The sequence below is a fragment of the Myiozetetes cayanensis genome, unplaced genomic scaffold (assembly GCF_022539395.1).
Source record: "Myiozetetes cayanensis isolate MyiCay16 unplaced genomic scaffold, myiCay2020 scf23, whole genome shotgun sequence".
Classification (NCBI taxonomy): Eukaryota; Metazoa; Chordata; class Aves; order Passeriformes; family Tyrannidae; genus Myiozetetes; species Myiozetetes cayanensis.
Genome location: NW_026087445.1, coordinates 6,227,311 through 6,239,643, shown reverse-complemented (window position 1 = coordinate 6,239,643; position 12,333 = coordinate 6,227,311). Strand labels below are relative to the sequence as shown.

At 49.1% G+C, this 12,333-nt stretch overlaps 1 protein-coding gene across 1 annotated transcript in view; it reads right to left on the bottom strand.

Moving 5' to 3' along the window:
• PRRC2B (proline rich coiled-coil 2B) overlaps positions 1–12,333 on the bottom strand; it is a 42,830-nt gene that overhangs the window by 11,806 nt on the left and 18,691 nt on the right. Inside the window, 14 exon segments of the mRNA XM_050320147.1 lie at positions 216–357; positions 811–956; positions 1,512–1,711; positions 1,845–2,007; positions 2,010–3,901; positions 4,526–4,745; positions 5,506–5,710; positions 7,780–7,970; positions 8,593–8,908; positions 9,280–9,472; positions 9,879–9,969; positions 10,641–10,783; positions 11,216–11,337; positions 11,711–11,952. Coding sequence (XP_050176104.1) covers positions 216–357; positions 811–956; positions 1,512–1,711; positions 1,845–2,007; positions 2,010–3,901; positions 4,526–4,745; positions 5,506–5,710; positions 7,780–7,970; positions 8,593–8,908; positions 9,280–9,472; positions 9,879–9,969; positions 10,641–10,783; positions 11,216–11,337; positions 11,711–11,952 — 4,266 coding nt within the window.

The following is a 12,333-nucleotide window of genomic DNA, read 5'->3' as shown; positions in this document are numbered from 1 at the left end:
GAAATAAATTAGGAAACTAAAATGGTCAACAAAGGAGGTTGAATAGTACAGCTTAGAACAGATGCTACTCCAGATGTCTGCTACCTCCCCTCCCACTTCCAGCATCAGACAGGAGAGGGTTGTCTCCTCTCAAGTATGTACCCCATCCTTTCTGTATACCCCAGAGGATTCCCCACCTCTGTGAAACCCTCTGGAACAAACAGACCCAAACTTACCTGGGCTGTTGCTCTCCCAGATCTCTGTGCCCAGGCTGTTTCCAGACACTGTTACATCACTTTGCTCCAAGCACAGGCTGTTCTGCTTCTTAGCAAACCGAGGAGGAATGCGGGACTGAAGGACACGGGCCTTAGCTGGTGCCTGTGACAGGAAAGGCCCAAGTGTCAGACTGGGAGGTTCCCCCAGTCTAACAAGGCCCTGAAAAAAGCTGCCTTGAGCAGCATGTGGTATTTTTCTAGCAATAACACAGCAAGAGTGCACAAGTCCCTCACTGCTCACGCTGCCCAATAACCCACCAACTACAGCGAGCGGCTGGCTTAGTGAGCCAAGGTGCTTTGAATGAAGAACACCCTAGAAAACCCTCCTTAACTCCCAATTAACAATTCTGCTAGAAGCCTGGAAGAGTCGGAAATCAAACTCTCCTTTTCAGACCAATGGCCCCTGCCATCAGAGCCTAAATATGCTTCTGGGGCCTAAGACAGGATCTGTGCTACTTTAGCCAACTGTGGTTTTTTGTTCATCTGAACACTTTTTGAGGTCCTGCTATCCAAACAATGTAACAGGCCCAACATTTTCCTGCCTCCCATTCCTCACCTGAGCAGCCTGTTCCTTCTTCCTGCGCTCCTCTTCCAGCAAACGTCGCTGCTTTTTAGTAAGAACCTCAATGAAGCCTTCACCTGCCATAGAACCTACTTCATTCTCTTCTGCTGTGCTTGACACCCGATTATCGATGATGGCACCTGAACAAAGCATACAGGGGGAAAAATAATGCACCTGTGTGTGCATGTAAAGCTTTTTAAAGCAATCATTTAAAGAGTGCATTCCAAAGAGGATCCATGCTACAAACAAACAAGTTCAGTTAACAACACTGCAGCTTCAAAAACTAAGCCACGACAGCGGTATTTCTCTTTTCAGAGATACTCATTTCTTGCCTCCCTGCCATGAGCTCAGACTCAAATTCCCCCACTCTGGATGCTCTCTCAACTTCCTTCACACTACATAAATTTCAAGCCCAAAATACACTTAACATCTTAGAGAGAAATATTCTCCCTAAAACCAAACTTTCTGTAGAAGAAACATTAGAAACACATTGTCAGATCTGGCTAAAGTTTGGCTTAAAATTTAACACCATCTTTACCTTTTATGTCTTCCCTACTTAGATACACTAGAATTTTCTTGTGCAAATCAATAGAAAAAAAATCTGATCTTTAAAATTACACTGGATTGAAGCAGTTGGCCTTGGTCAGCCACAATGCATTACCCCTTTAAAAAACCATATTCATGAAGACACTCACTTCCATAACTCAGTTCAAACTGTGACAAGGCCTCTCCTTTCTCAGTTGCTCTTTGTGCAGTGGATTTAGGCTCCTTCTCTGGCTTTTTCCCTGGCCCCTCAGCACTCTCTGAGTTAGCATGGGAGCCCCTATCCAAGCTGTAAATGGAGTGGCTGCTCCCACCACTGGTGTTACCAAGGCCTCCTCCTTCTTCTGGGGACCTACACATGAAAGAAGGGAAAGGATTTAGTTTTGTCATTAGAACACAAGTTGGCAAGAAGAAAACGTACAGGGTGTGCATGTCCACTCCTTCAATATCTGCATATGAGGTGACAGATCAGAAAGCAACTTTACCTTTTGCTCTTTATCAGGGTCCCATTCTGCTGGCTCTCATATCTGGAAGCTGCCCCTACGCCAGTCCTGACAGACTGCTCTGCAAACCCTGTTGGCTCAGCCTTGCGGCTCTGCCTGTCCACCAGCGGCCTTTGGCTCGAGAAGCTTCTCTTTGCTAGTTCCTCTTCTCTCCCAAGCTCCCGGTGCTGAGGCCACCTTCCAGCTGGCCTTCACTCTCTGGGACTCCATCCCGCCTCTCCCGCCGCTCGCTGAAGTCACTGCTTTCAGATGCCGTCTCCCACTCCTCATTGGCATGGTCTGAAGAGTTCTGGTAGGACAGCTCAGGAGAACGCCTGCCCGAGATGCTGCTCTTCTCTGCGCTCAGCTTGGGTCTGCCAGGCCACTGGCTGGGCAGCAGGTTGGGGCCTCCCTCCTCGGGGTTCCACTGCCCCACCGATTCCCTCTCTTGCCTGAGGCGCCTGAAGCGTGGGGGCTTGTCCTGCCGGGGGGGACGGCGCCTCCTGAACGGCCTGTTCTCTATGTTCTCCTGATCTGCTGAGTAATCCTCCTGGAAAAAGTGCCTTTTGTCATCCAGATGACTCTCATCAAAAACCCGGCTGGAGAAGGAATCCGTGTGTTTGTAAGAATCCTGAATGTAGTCCCTGTCAGACTGCTGCCTGCTCCCAAAAGTGTCCGATGGAGAGGTGTGGCTGTACTCCTGCCACCCTGCTCCCCCACTCCTGCCTTGCCACTGGGTGGGCTCCTTACCCATGAAACCCCTTCGCCCATAGCCAGAGTTGCTCAGTCTTGGTGGCAGCGACCTCCCAAACGCTCTCGGAGCCCTCATCTTAGGATCCAGGCTATTGTGATCATCCGAGTAGATTTTGTTGGACCTCCAAGACTCTTTGAAGTCTCCCTTTTTCAAATCACTGTCCTCCCTGTCCAGCACAGAGCCTTCATTGCTGTTTTCCGAGCCCCTCTGCCGGCGACGCTTGGGGAGCTCCTCGTACTCTGACCCTTCACTGTGCGTCTCGCTCGCGATCCGGCGCCTCGGCTTCCCTCTGGGGAAGTCCTCTGGCTGGTTGAACTCCCGGAGCCCTCGCCCTCGGCTGCTCCGCTGGTTGTTGTAGACTCCTCGGCTGCTCACAACAGTGCCTCGGCCTCTAAAAGTGAACTCCCTGAAGCCTCTCCCTCGCCCACGCCCTTGGCCTCTCCCACCGAAGGCTTGTTCCTCGTCAATAAAGATCCAGTTGTTTCTTTTTGTGGGCGGGAGATCACCGGTCTCTCTGGATAGTTTGTTCTCCCAGGTTCTTTCCGGCTTCTCTTCCTCCTCCTCCTCTTCTTCTTCTTCTTGAGACTTCTCAGCCTCTCGTGCCAGGCTGGTTTGGGAAGAACCTTTGTCATCCAGCAGATAACGCGTGGAGGTCAGCAAGGCTGCAGAGTCATCTGACTCATTCTCTACTTTCTGAACAGCTGCCTTTTCCTTCAGTTGGCGTGAGGTGTCCTCTCCCTCCAGTTTAACCTTCTCCATCTCCTTCTCCTTCTCTTCAACCTTGAGGGCTTTCAGGACCGGTTTTTTAATGGGGCCGGATCGCCGTGTCCTCCCCATTTGCTCCTGGTGCTGACCACTGGTGGTGCGGTTCTCGGGAGCCCACTCTGATGTCTCCTCAGCGGTCTGTTTGGTATTGGTTCCTTCTTTCTTCCAGGGGTCAGCACTGAATGTCTGCTCATCCCTGGGCACCTCCTCAGCAACTTCCGCTGCGGTCTCCGCAGGTTTCTGGTGGTGGCTGATATCCCAGCCGTTATATTCAGGCTTCTTCTCTGCCTGGATAAAGTCGGGCTCCAGGGGCGAACACCTCAAGTTTCCATGGCGGCTGCCAGCGGGACAGGTTTCCTGCACAGCCTCCTGATGCTGAAACAGAAGATCCTGGCCTATCCTCTGAGAAGACAGGCAGCTGTCAAAGTCTGCTTGGGCCTTCTTGTCGAAAGCATTCAAATACTCCTCCCCTCTCTCCTCAAAGAGATCTCGCTGGGTGCTCAGACTCTCTGGCCTTCCAGCAGCAGAGTAACTGTCATTCCTGAGAAACAAAGCAACAAACAAATGGATGTCAGGTAATGCAGAGCACAGCACATCTCCAAGGGCCCAGGCTGGGCACAAGAGATGGAAACAAATAAATAAAGTGGGGTTTATTTTAAATGAGCCTATAAATCCCAGAATGCTGGGCAGATCTGTTGTGGCCCCAGGCTGTACTGCCTGGTTTGTCCACCCAATGCATGATAAAGCAAGCAATTCTTTATCTTTTAAAGACGAGCAGCAAACTTAAGAAACGAAGGAAGATTCAGCCTCCAACATATGTGGATATCTGAGAACATGGAATTTGTTTTAGAATGCCAAATTAATTAAGAGACCAACTAAAAACAATCAGAATTTTTGACTTGTTTTCTGTGCCCTCCCATGTAGGTGACAAGTGCCTCTCTCCTACTGGACGGGCTCCAAGCTGGTCAGCCTTGGCTGTATCGGACAGAAAACCTTTGAATAGCTCAGTCTTTAAGCACACTCAACAATGTAAGAGTGCCACCAGATCACTACCTGGGCCTGTTCAGAGATATCTTTTGGGTCAACTCTACACCTGCTTTTTAGATGACTTATGGCAGCACCTCCCACCACAGCATGCATGAGGACAGGAGATGAGGACACTCACCTGGCATGCAGCCCCTCCATGCTCATGCTGTCAGCCTGTTTTTGATGTGACAGGGAGTATCCTTTGCTCTGCAGAGATGTGTAGCTGTCCTGGCCCCACACTGGCACAGGATCCAAGGGAGCAGTTTTCCTCTCTGCCTGCCCTGCTTGACAGTTCTGATCTTCAGACCGGCAGCTGCTCCCACCAATGGAGTCCTGCTGAATCATGGGCTTCATAATTCCTGCTCACGACAAGAGTTCATGCCATTAGCACTAGGATCTCACAGACAAGAAGAATTAAAACAACCCACTAGCTTTCCCCTTCCTTCTAGGGCAGCAGGTGACTGCAGCCATGGAAACTTCTCCAGTAGAGGGGAAATGTTTGGAAAATGCACAGCTGGGGAACGCACCTGGAGTGATACAAAAGGTGACACAGTTCTCAGAACCCAGCCTGCACAGACATTCCACAGCATTGCTGGCTTGGAATCAAACAGGTGTGTGAAAACAAGCCACAAACTCAAGGGAGTGATTTGTACACCCTAATGTTTACATTCACACCTCTGGAGATCAGTAACAAGATAGGAAGGTGCTAAGAGCACACAGCTCAGGAACTACAGGGTTTCTCCTTCACATTTCCTGAAGGAGGTCTATTAAGATTTCATATGATCACAGGAACTCCAAAACTGATCCTCCTCCTCCAAGTGGCAAGATCAGTGGACCCTCTGCCCCTTTCTTCAAGGGGTAAGACCAATCACACCCGCCAAGTTCACAAAGCAGATAGGGCAGATCTCCCACTGCAGCACAGGGGATGGACAGGCACGTGAACTCCCTCTCAACCTCCTCTGTTTCCTCACCACCTCCCACTGCAAGCAGCTTTCTCATCCCTAGAGAAGGGATGCCAGCCAGGATGCAAAGTCTGAGCAGAGGTAAGATGAGTGACACACAGCCATTTCCAGATATGGACCAACTCAACAGCCAAGACAAACACTGGAAACACCTCACCTGAAGGGTGAAGGGCTGAGGGGTAGAAATCCACAGGGGTGCGACTCTGGGCCATGCGAGGGTCCATGTAGGAGGGCATCATCATCCAGCGAGGATCAAAGCCAAGCATCTGGGGGTGCGGCGGGTAGAACGTCCTCTGAGGGTGGGAATGGGATGGGGGAGGATACACTTGCTGCTGCCAGTGCTGCATCTTGTACAGCTGCTCCTGCAGGGAAAAGGATGGGCCGTTGGGCACGAACGGCTGTGGTGCCAGGAATCACACTTACATACTTGTCAGCCAAGGGAAAACACGTGCCATCTATTAGAGGCTCAATCCCAGATCAGATGGGAGGGTGGAGCAGAGAAGGCCAATTCACTACCAACTGGGAGTGTGGCAGTTGTTATTCTGTAAATACCAGAGCAGCCAGAATGTCACACCACTATAGGCCATGCTACGTGGCCAAACACAAAGGATCAGCTCTAACACCAGAGTCTGCAAGTTCTCAATGCTTTATACAGGACAGGCTCCTGTCAAACACCACTTCCTAACTGGAACCAAATACCTTAGAAGATGTTGCACTTTTCAGTAAATGCAGCTCTAATTTATTTAGTGTGCATAAATATTAGTTCCACTCCTGTTAGCTGAACAGATCAGATAAAAACAACTTAAACTCAATTAAGAGAGCTATTAATATTTTACAGCATTTCCTGTGCATCCTCCAGAGATGGGCTGACACTTGCAGGTTGTTTCCCATCTCCCACATAGCCAGTCCACCTTCCTTTAGCTGAGAACTGTCATGATGTTAATTCGATTTGACATTTAACTCTTGTTAAAGGACCAGAAAGAACCTATATTTGAAGGGAGTTTTGTGCACTGAAGAAGGCTTTCAAACAGTAAACAGCTCCAATTAACATGAAATGCATCTACTTACCTGTCAAACTTTCCACCATCTTTTCTTGCTAATCACAAAACAGTGTCAGATATTGCACCTGTTTATTAAAAAAGCCAATTCCCCGCTGCAGAGAGAGGCACCCTTAAATCTGAACCTGACACATCATTACAGCAAGAAAGACTCTGATAAATGCAAAGATTATAACTGCATTATCTAGCCCTCAAGTACCTTGGAGAAAATATTTCCTTCATGATACCAACACTCTCTTTTATTTTGCTCTTTTCATGGAGCCACTGCTACCAAAGCAGCAATACAAGGCAGCCAAAACACGCAGCGCCTCACACACACCAACATCACAGAGGATAAGAGACAATAAAATAAAACTCCAGGTTCTTCCAGGAGCAATGACCTGTGGTATTATTAGCATGACAGCAAAGACATCCAACTCTTTTTAGTTTAAGACCATCTCTTTTCAGGAGTAACATTAAGCAGCGTTTGCTGCCGTACCATCTGAATCATGAAAATGTCAACTGCCGAGCAACGAGCACAGGGGAACGTTCCATAAAAGAGCAATTACTGAGCTTCCAAGCAAAAGCCAATTGTGAGCTCCTCACTAAGGTTTGCAGCAGCGTTGATTGTATCACGTTTCAAGTGGTTATTCTGTGAAGAATGGCAATTAACTTTGCATTATCTCAAGCCTGAGCATTCTGTCCCTTGGTTTGGCTCTGCTGCCCTACAGAGACTCCCTGCATCTGGAAGCAGAGCTGAACAGCACTTAGGGCACATACAGCACTGAAAGGTCAGGCAAAGATGCCAGATGCACAAAGCAGTTCAGGCTGAGGACTGTCATGACTGTCTCAGAGCCCCAGAAGAGAGTCTTCAATGCAACAAAAATGAAACAGTGAAGATCAGACATACTTATGGAGCAAAGAAAATAATGATTTGAAAGAGCCTCACAGAAAAAATGCTGGGTAGGCAGAAGATGAGAGCAGAGTAAAGGACCAGCCCTCTGCAAAGGCAGGAGGTGGAATGAGAAGCTGCTCCACAACTCCCTCCCAATCCAGAAGCAGTCCAATAACTTGCCACCCTATGCACAATTTGCCCCTGGCAGGCAAATGGCTGCCTGTATCTAACAGGATCAGGGCACACATCTCTTCCCAGCCATGGAAAGCCCTACCCACAACCGTTCCAGCATCACAGGGTGCGCGGAAAATTCATGTAAGCCACATAGAGCTCTTCTACCCTGTCAGACAGGATACAACCATGATCAGAAATATTGAAAAAGGCCAGGGTAAAACCCCATTTATCACCCCCACTAAGACTGACAGTGTTGAGAACTGAGCAAAGGCAACGGTTTGGTGGGGGTCCACAGGAAGAGGGGTGTGAGTGTCACACCTATTACCTGCTGCTGTTGCTGCTGCTGCCTCTGGAATCGCGGGGGAAGAGACTTCTGGTATTTGTTGAATTCTTGTGCTGGGGAGGGAGCTTCTCTGAGCTCCTCCTCACTGCTGCTTTGGGCTGCTGCTGCTGGGGCAGGAGTCTCCTCTTCCAGGTAGCCAACAGACACATCCTGTGTGTGAAACTCAGGGGTTGCTGCAGAGAAGAAAATAAACCATGAAGAGGCCTGCTCATGACAGGGTCTGTGAGAGCACACCACAGCACTACATACACAGGTGTGGGCATGTCCTGACTGCATTACATGGCTGAGTTTTATTCCAATCACACAAGGCACGTCATTTGCCTTGACAGCTCTAGAGGGCTTTGTCCATCTTGTTTTAGTGATGAATTCTGAGATCCTCCTCTGCTATCAGCCTTCTACTTAAGCACTGGGGAAAAAGTCCATTTCCCCTGTTAGTCCTTAAACCCACTAGCACTTACTGCTGACTGATTTTCTGATCCGTGTCCATGAGCACTTTAATATTATCATCAAATCTTGAGAAGCTCAAGAGGCCCCTTCCAGCAAGGCCTCTGCTAGCACAGCTGACTGAGCACAGATAAAGAAGTTTGCATTTGTTGTAATAGCTTTTTCTATTTAATGAACCTCTGTCACCAACGCAAAACACTCTGCAGAACACATGAAGCAGCTGACCTCTTGAGGGCAGCTGAAGGGCCCTCTGAATGCTCCCTCCCAGGAACTCCCCCACTCCAGGTAAGAGGATCAGCACAACAGCAAAAAAGCAGTTCTTACAAGGTGAGTCAAGCACCCTTTCTGTACCTTTACGGAAAGCATGGCCATTCTCTTGCACGGTGTTTTTCTCTGTGTTTGGGGGTCGCACATCTTCGTTCTCTGTGTGTTTCTGGGTCTCCCCGTTCTTCTGAGCCAGTTTGCATTTCTGATCAAGTTGTTTCAGCTTTGCAGCGCAGGCTGCCAGCCGCTCCTCCCTGGCTCGCCGCTCCTCCTCCTCCCGCCGCCTCCTGGCTCTCTCCACAGCCTCAGAGATCTCAGAGTGCACAAACTTCTGTCTCAGGGGCACCTTTTCTTCTTTATCCTCGACAGACTGTTGTCTGAGAACACTTCCCAGAGCAGGCTTCTGCCAAAGAAAAAATATTCCTCAATAAGCAAAACCAAACCTATCTTGAGCTTTGAATCCCATGCTGAGGAAATCCCTTCTTGCCTCCCCCCTCTCTATCCTCAGGTACAAATCCCCATTTTACTGGGGGGAGTTATTGGTCTGGTTCAATAGCTTCATTCTCTCACTGACAACACCACTGCCCTGGACCAGCTTCAGGTTTTTTTCCCTAGCGCAAGTGCTATGTAGATGGGTTTCTCTCAGCTGGATATAAACCAAGAACTGAGAAATTCATCAGCATCCCATCTCCAATAAAATGTCAAACTGGCCTCTTCAGGACAGTGACGTGTCCCATCCAGCAGCACAAGCCCACCCTCACGAGTTCAGCCTACCTGGTATTCCGATGCAGAACTCCAGCCGTTCAGCTTCCTTGGAGGCTGCTGCGATTCCTGCACCTTCCGGACTGGCCGGGACAAGCCAACCGATTCGCTCCAATTCTTTCCTTCCTCCAAGGTGTGCTTGGCATCTGCACTGTCTGCTGAGCTCAGGGACAACTGTCGCTGCCTTCTGGGATCCCAGCTGTTCCTGCCACAGAAACAGCTCTGCTATCGCATTTGCTGCTTGCCTCAGAAAGCACTCGCAGCCTTATCAAGTGGCAAAAGGCAACTGAACGCAACAGAAAGATTGAAAAAACCACCAGAACAAGAGATGTGCCTCTCCTAAGGTGCCTAAGGATCAACTCTGCTATTATACAGCAGGATAAAGGTGAGACATGGGCAGGGGATGAGGAAAACGCCTGGAAAACTGGAATTCAACTTAAAGATCTACACATATCTTTGAAGCCCACTCAAACAATGGCCAGTGGAATCAGCAGAGTCACAGCAACAAATCAGAGGGTTCAAGACTCCACACTTAGAACAAGTTTTTAAAGATCCTGGAATTGTTCACTTTTACTGAAACAACTGTAGATGCAAATACAGCCACTTCTTACCACTTCTGTCGTCCATCTTTAAGAGTTTCTTCCTCTTCTTCATCTTCACTAAACTTTAGTTTCTCAGAGTAATCCACTTCATCATGAATGCCTACGAAGGCAGGTATGGAGAAGGGAAATGTGAGAGGAAAGAAACAGGTCCCTTTTCCTCATAAAGCTTATGCCCTCTTTGGCACTAAACTCCAGAACACACAGGCTTGTCATAAACAACTCACAAAGCCAAATGTCCACCACCAGTACTGGGAATCATAGAATGGGTTGGAAGGGACCTTTAATGTCATCTAGCCCAACCCCCTGAATGATCAGGGACATCTTCAACCAGATCAGGCAAGAAATTATGTGAGCAGTGTGGACACACACTGCTGAACAGCTGAGCTGGTCCCAGAGGAGGAGCAGCAAACAGTCTGGGAATGGGGGCTGCAGAAGAGGAGACAAACATCAAGCCAAACTGTGTACAGTTGGATGCTGAATTCCATGACTGAAAAGGCAGGATTAATTCTTCCTCCCAGCAGCCATGATGGCAAACCTCCTGCTGTTTGGTGTTTTCAGATTTTTAGGAGTCTTCAGATCCGATTCCTTGAGCACATTGTGATGGAAGGATCAGAAGGATCCATTGTGTCATCATTTACACCAACAGCAATTTCACAGCTACACAGACAACTCTTTGCTTCCCCTTCCTTTCTTCCGTGGCAGCAAAACAGAGCCACAGGACTATCCTGTCTACTTGATGTTGCCTGAAGCTTGAGAATGGAGGCACTTTACCTGCCCATCCATCATCTGCGTCATTGTCCAGTTCATCCAGCCCCTTCAGGTTCTCTGCATTGATAATGGTGGGCCGGGGCACTCGCTCTATTTGCTGCCGAACCGGACGTGTTGGGCGGGACAGGCTGAGCCTGTTCTCTTTTCTACAGGAGAACACAGAGAAATGGTTAGAAACAGCAAACAGTAAAGCAAAGAATGTAGAGCTGACTTTATAACAATGAGTAAGTCCTTTTCTACCACACATATATAATACAACGCATCTAAGTTTCTCTCCCTGAGTAGCAAAGCTTCTTTGCCTTCTCTGGTTGGTACCCACTTTCTAAGGCTTACAGGTCAGAGCTGTAACCCCTCCAGTCCAGGATTACACACTTTTCTTCAGACACACAGTGGTTACCGCTTTGCAACATTTCAGCTGCTGCAGTAGCTGCAGCAAAGCACTGCTGCTTTGGTTTCCCCCGTGGTTGCCTGCAGCTTCACACACACAACTGCATCCTTGGCCTAAATTCTTGCCTAGTTTAAGGCTCATGTCACACCCTGAATCTGCCTCTCAAGTTGGACAGTGCTGGCAGTCTTACCCATCCTGGTCATTCATCTGGAATTGTCTGAAAGGTACCCGGGGCTCAAGCCGAAGCTGAGGAACGGGGAAAGACCCTCGGTCCAGCGGTGCAGGGGTCTCGGATGGCTGTTGTGGACACATCTGGAATGAGGCAAAGCACAACAGTCTGGGTTTATTCCATGTCATGGGAAGGTTCACCCAGATTAGGTTACAACAGGCACAAAGGGAAACCAAATATTTCATGTCTGGCTGCCCAACACACCACGTGCTAATGGTTCCCTCCCCAGCTCTAGAGGGAAAGGGGCAACTTCTCCTTGGGCAGAGCAGGGCTGTGCCGCACTGCTCTAGGATGAAAGGGCAAATGCACAACCAGGGAAACTAAAAACAGGTCAAGAGAAGGATCCGTGAGCAACCAAGAGTGCAGAAAACACATCTCAGCCGACTTCAACCCCCACAGACGTAAGAGTCAAGGCCATGAAGAACATGACACGGCTGTGGAGGAAGGGTAACTCACAAAAGCAGGCAGCATGTCATGGTATGTAGGTGGTTGGTAGACATTTCCCATGAACTGCGAGGCCCCTTTGCGGACGGGCTGAGCTGGGCGCAGAGACGGCTCCTTCGGGTCGCTGGCACTCGCCGAGGAGGGGGCCCCGTCCCCGCTGCTGGAGGTCTTGCTGCCCAGCTCAGCAGGGGAGGCGGTCAGAGATGTGGCAGAGGTTATGTTCCTCCCACCGCCCTCCCTCCAACTGGTGACATCTGGAAAGGAGGTAATAATTATGTTAATGATTGTAAGTGCAGACAGTGGCTCTGCCAGAACACCTTGAAACCTTCAAGTGCTCTGGTCAAGCCCTAATTACACTAAGGTTGTAGAAGAAATACCAGGGACCAAGGAAAATCTTCAGTTGTGTTTATTCTTTCAAGAAATAAGCAGCATCAGCTGTTACTAAGTAATTGCCGCACCAGTGGTGTCCTTATTTGTCAATAAGCCTAAATTCCTACTAACTCTTCTCCCCATCTCCACAGTCCTTACCCTGCAGAATCAAGGCCAATTAGATGCACAAACACTCAAAGAGAAGCCACATCACACCATGCACTCATTTCACTGTGGCTCCACCAGCCCAGGGGGAGAGCCCTGCT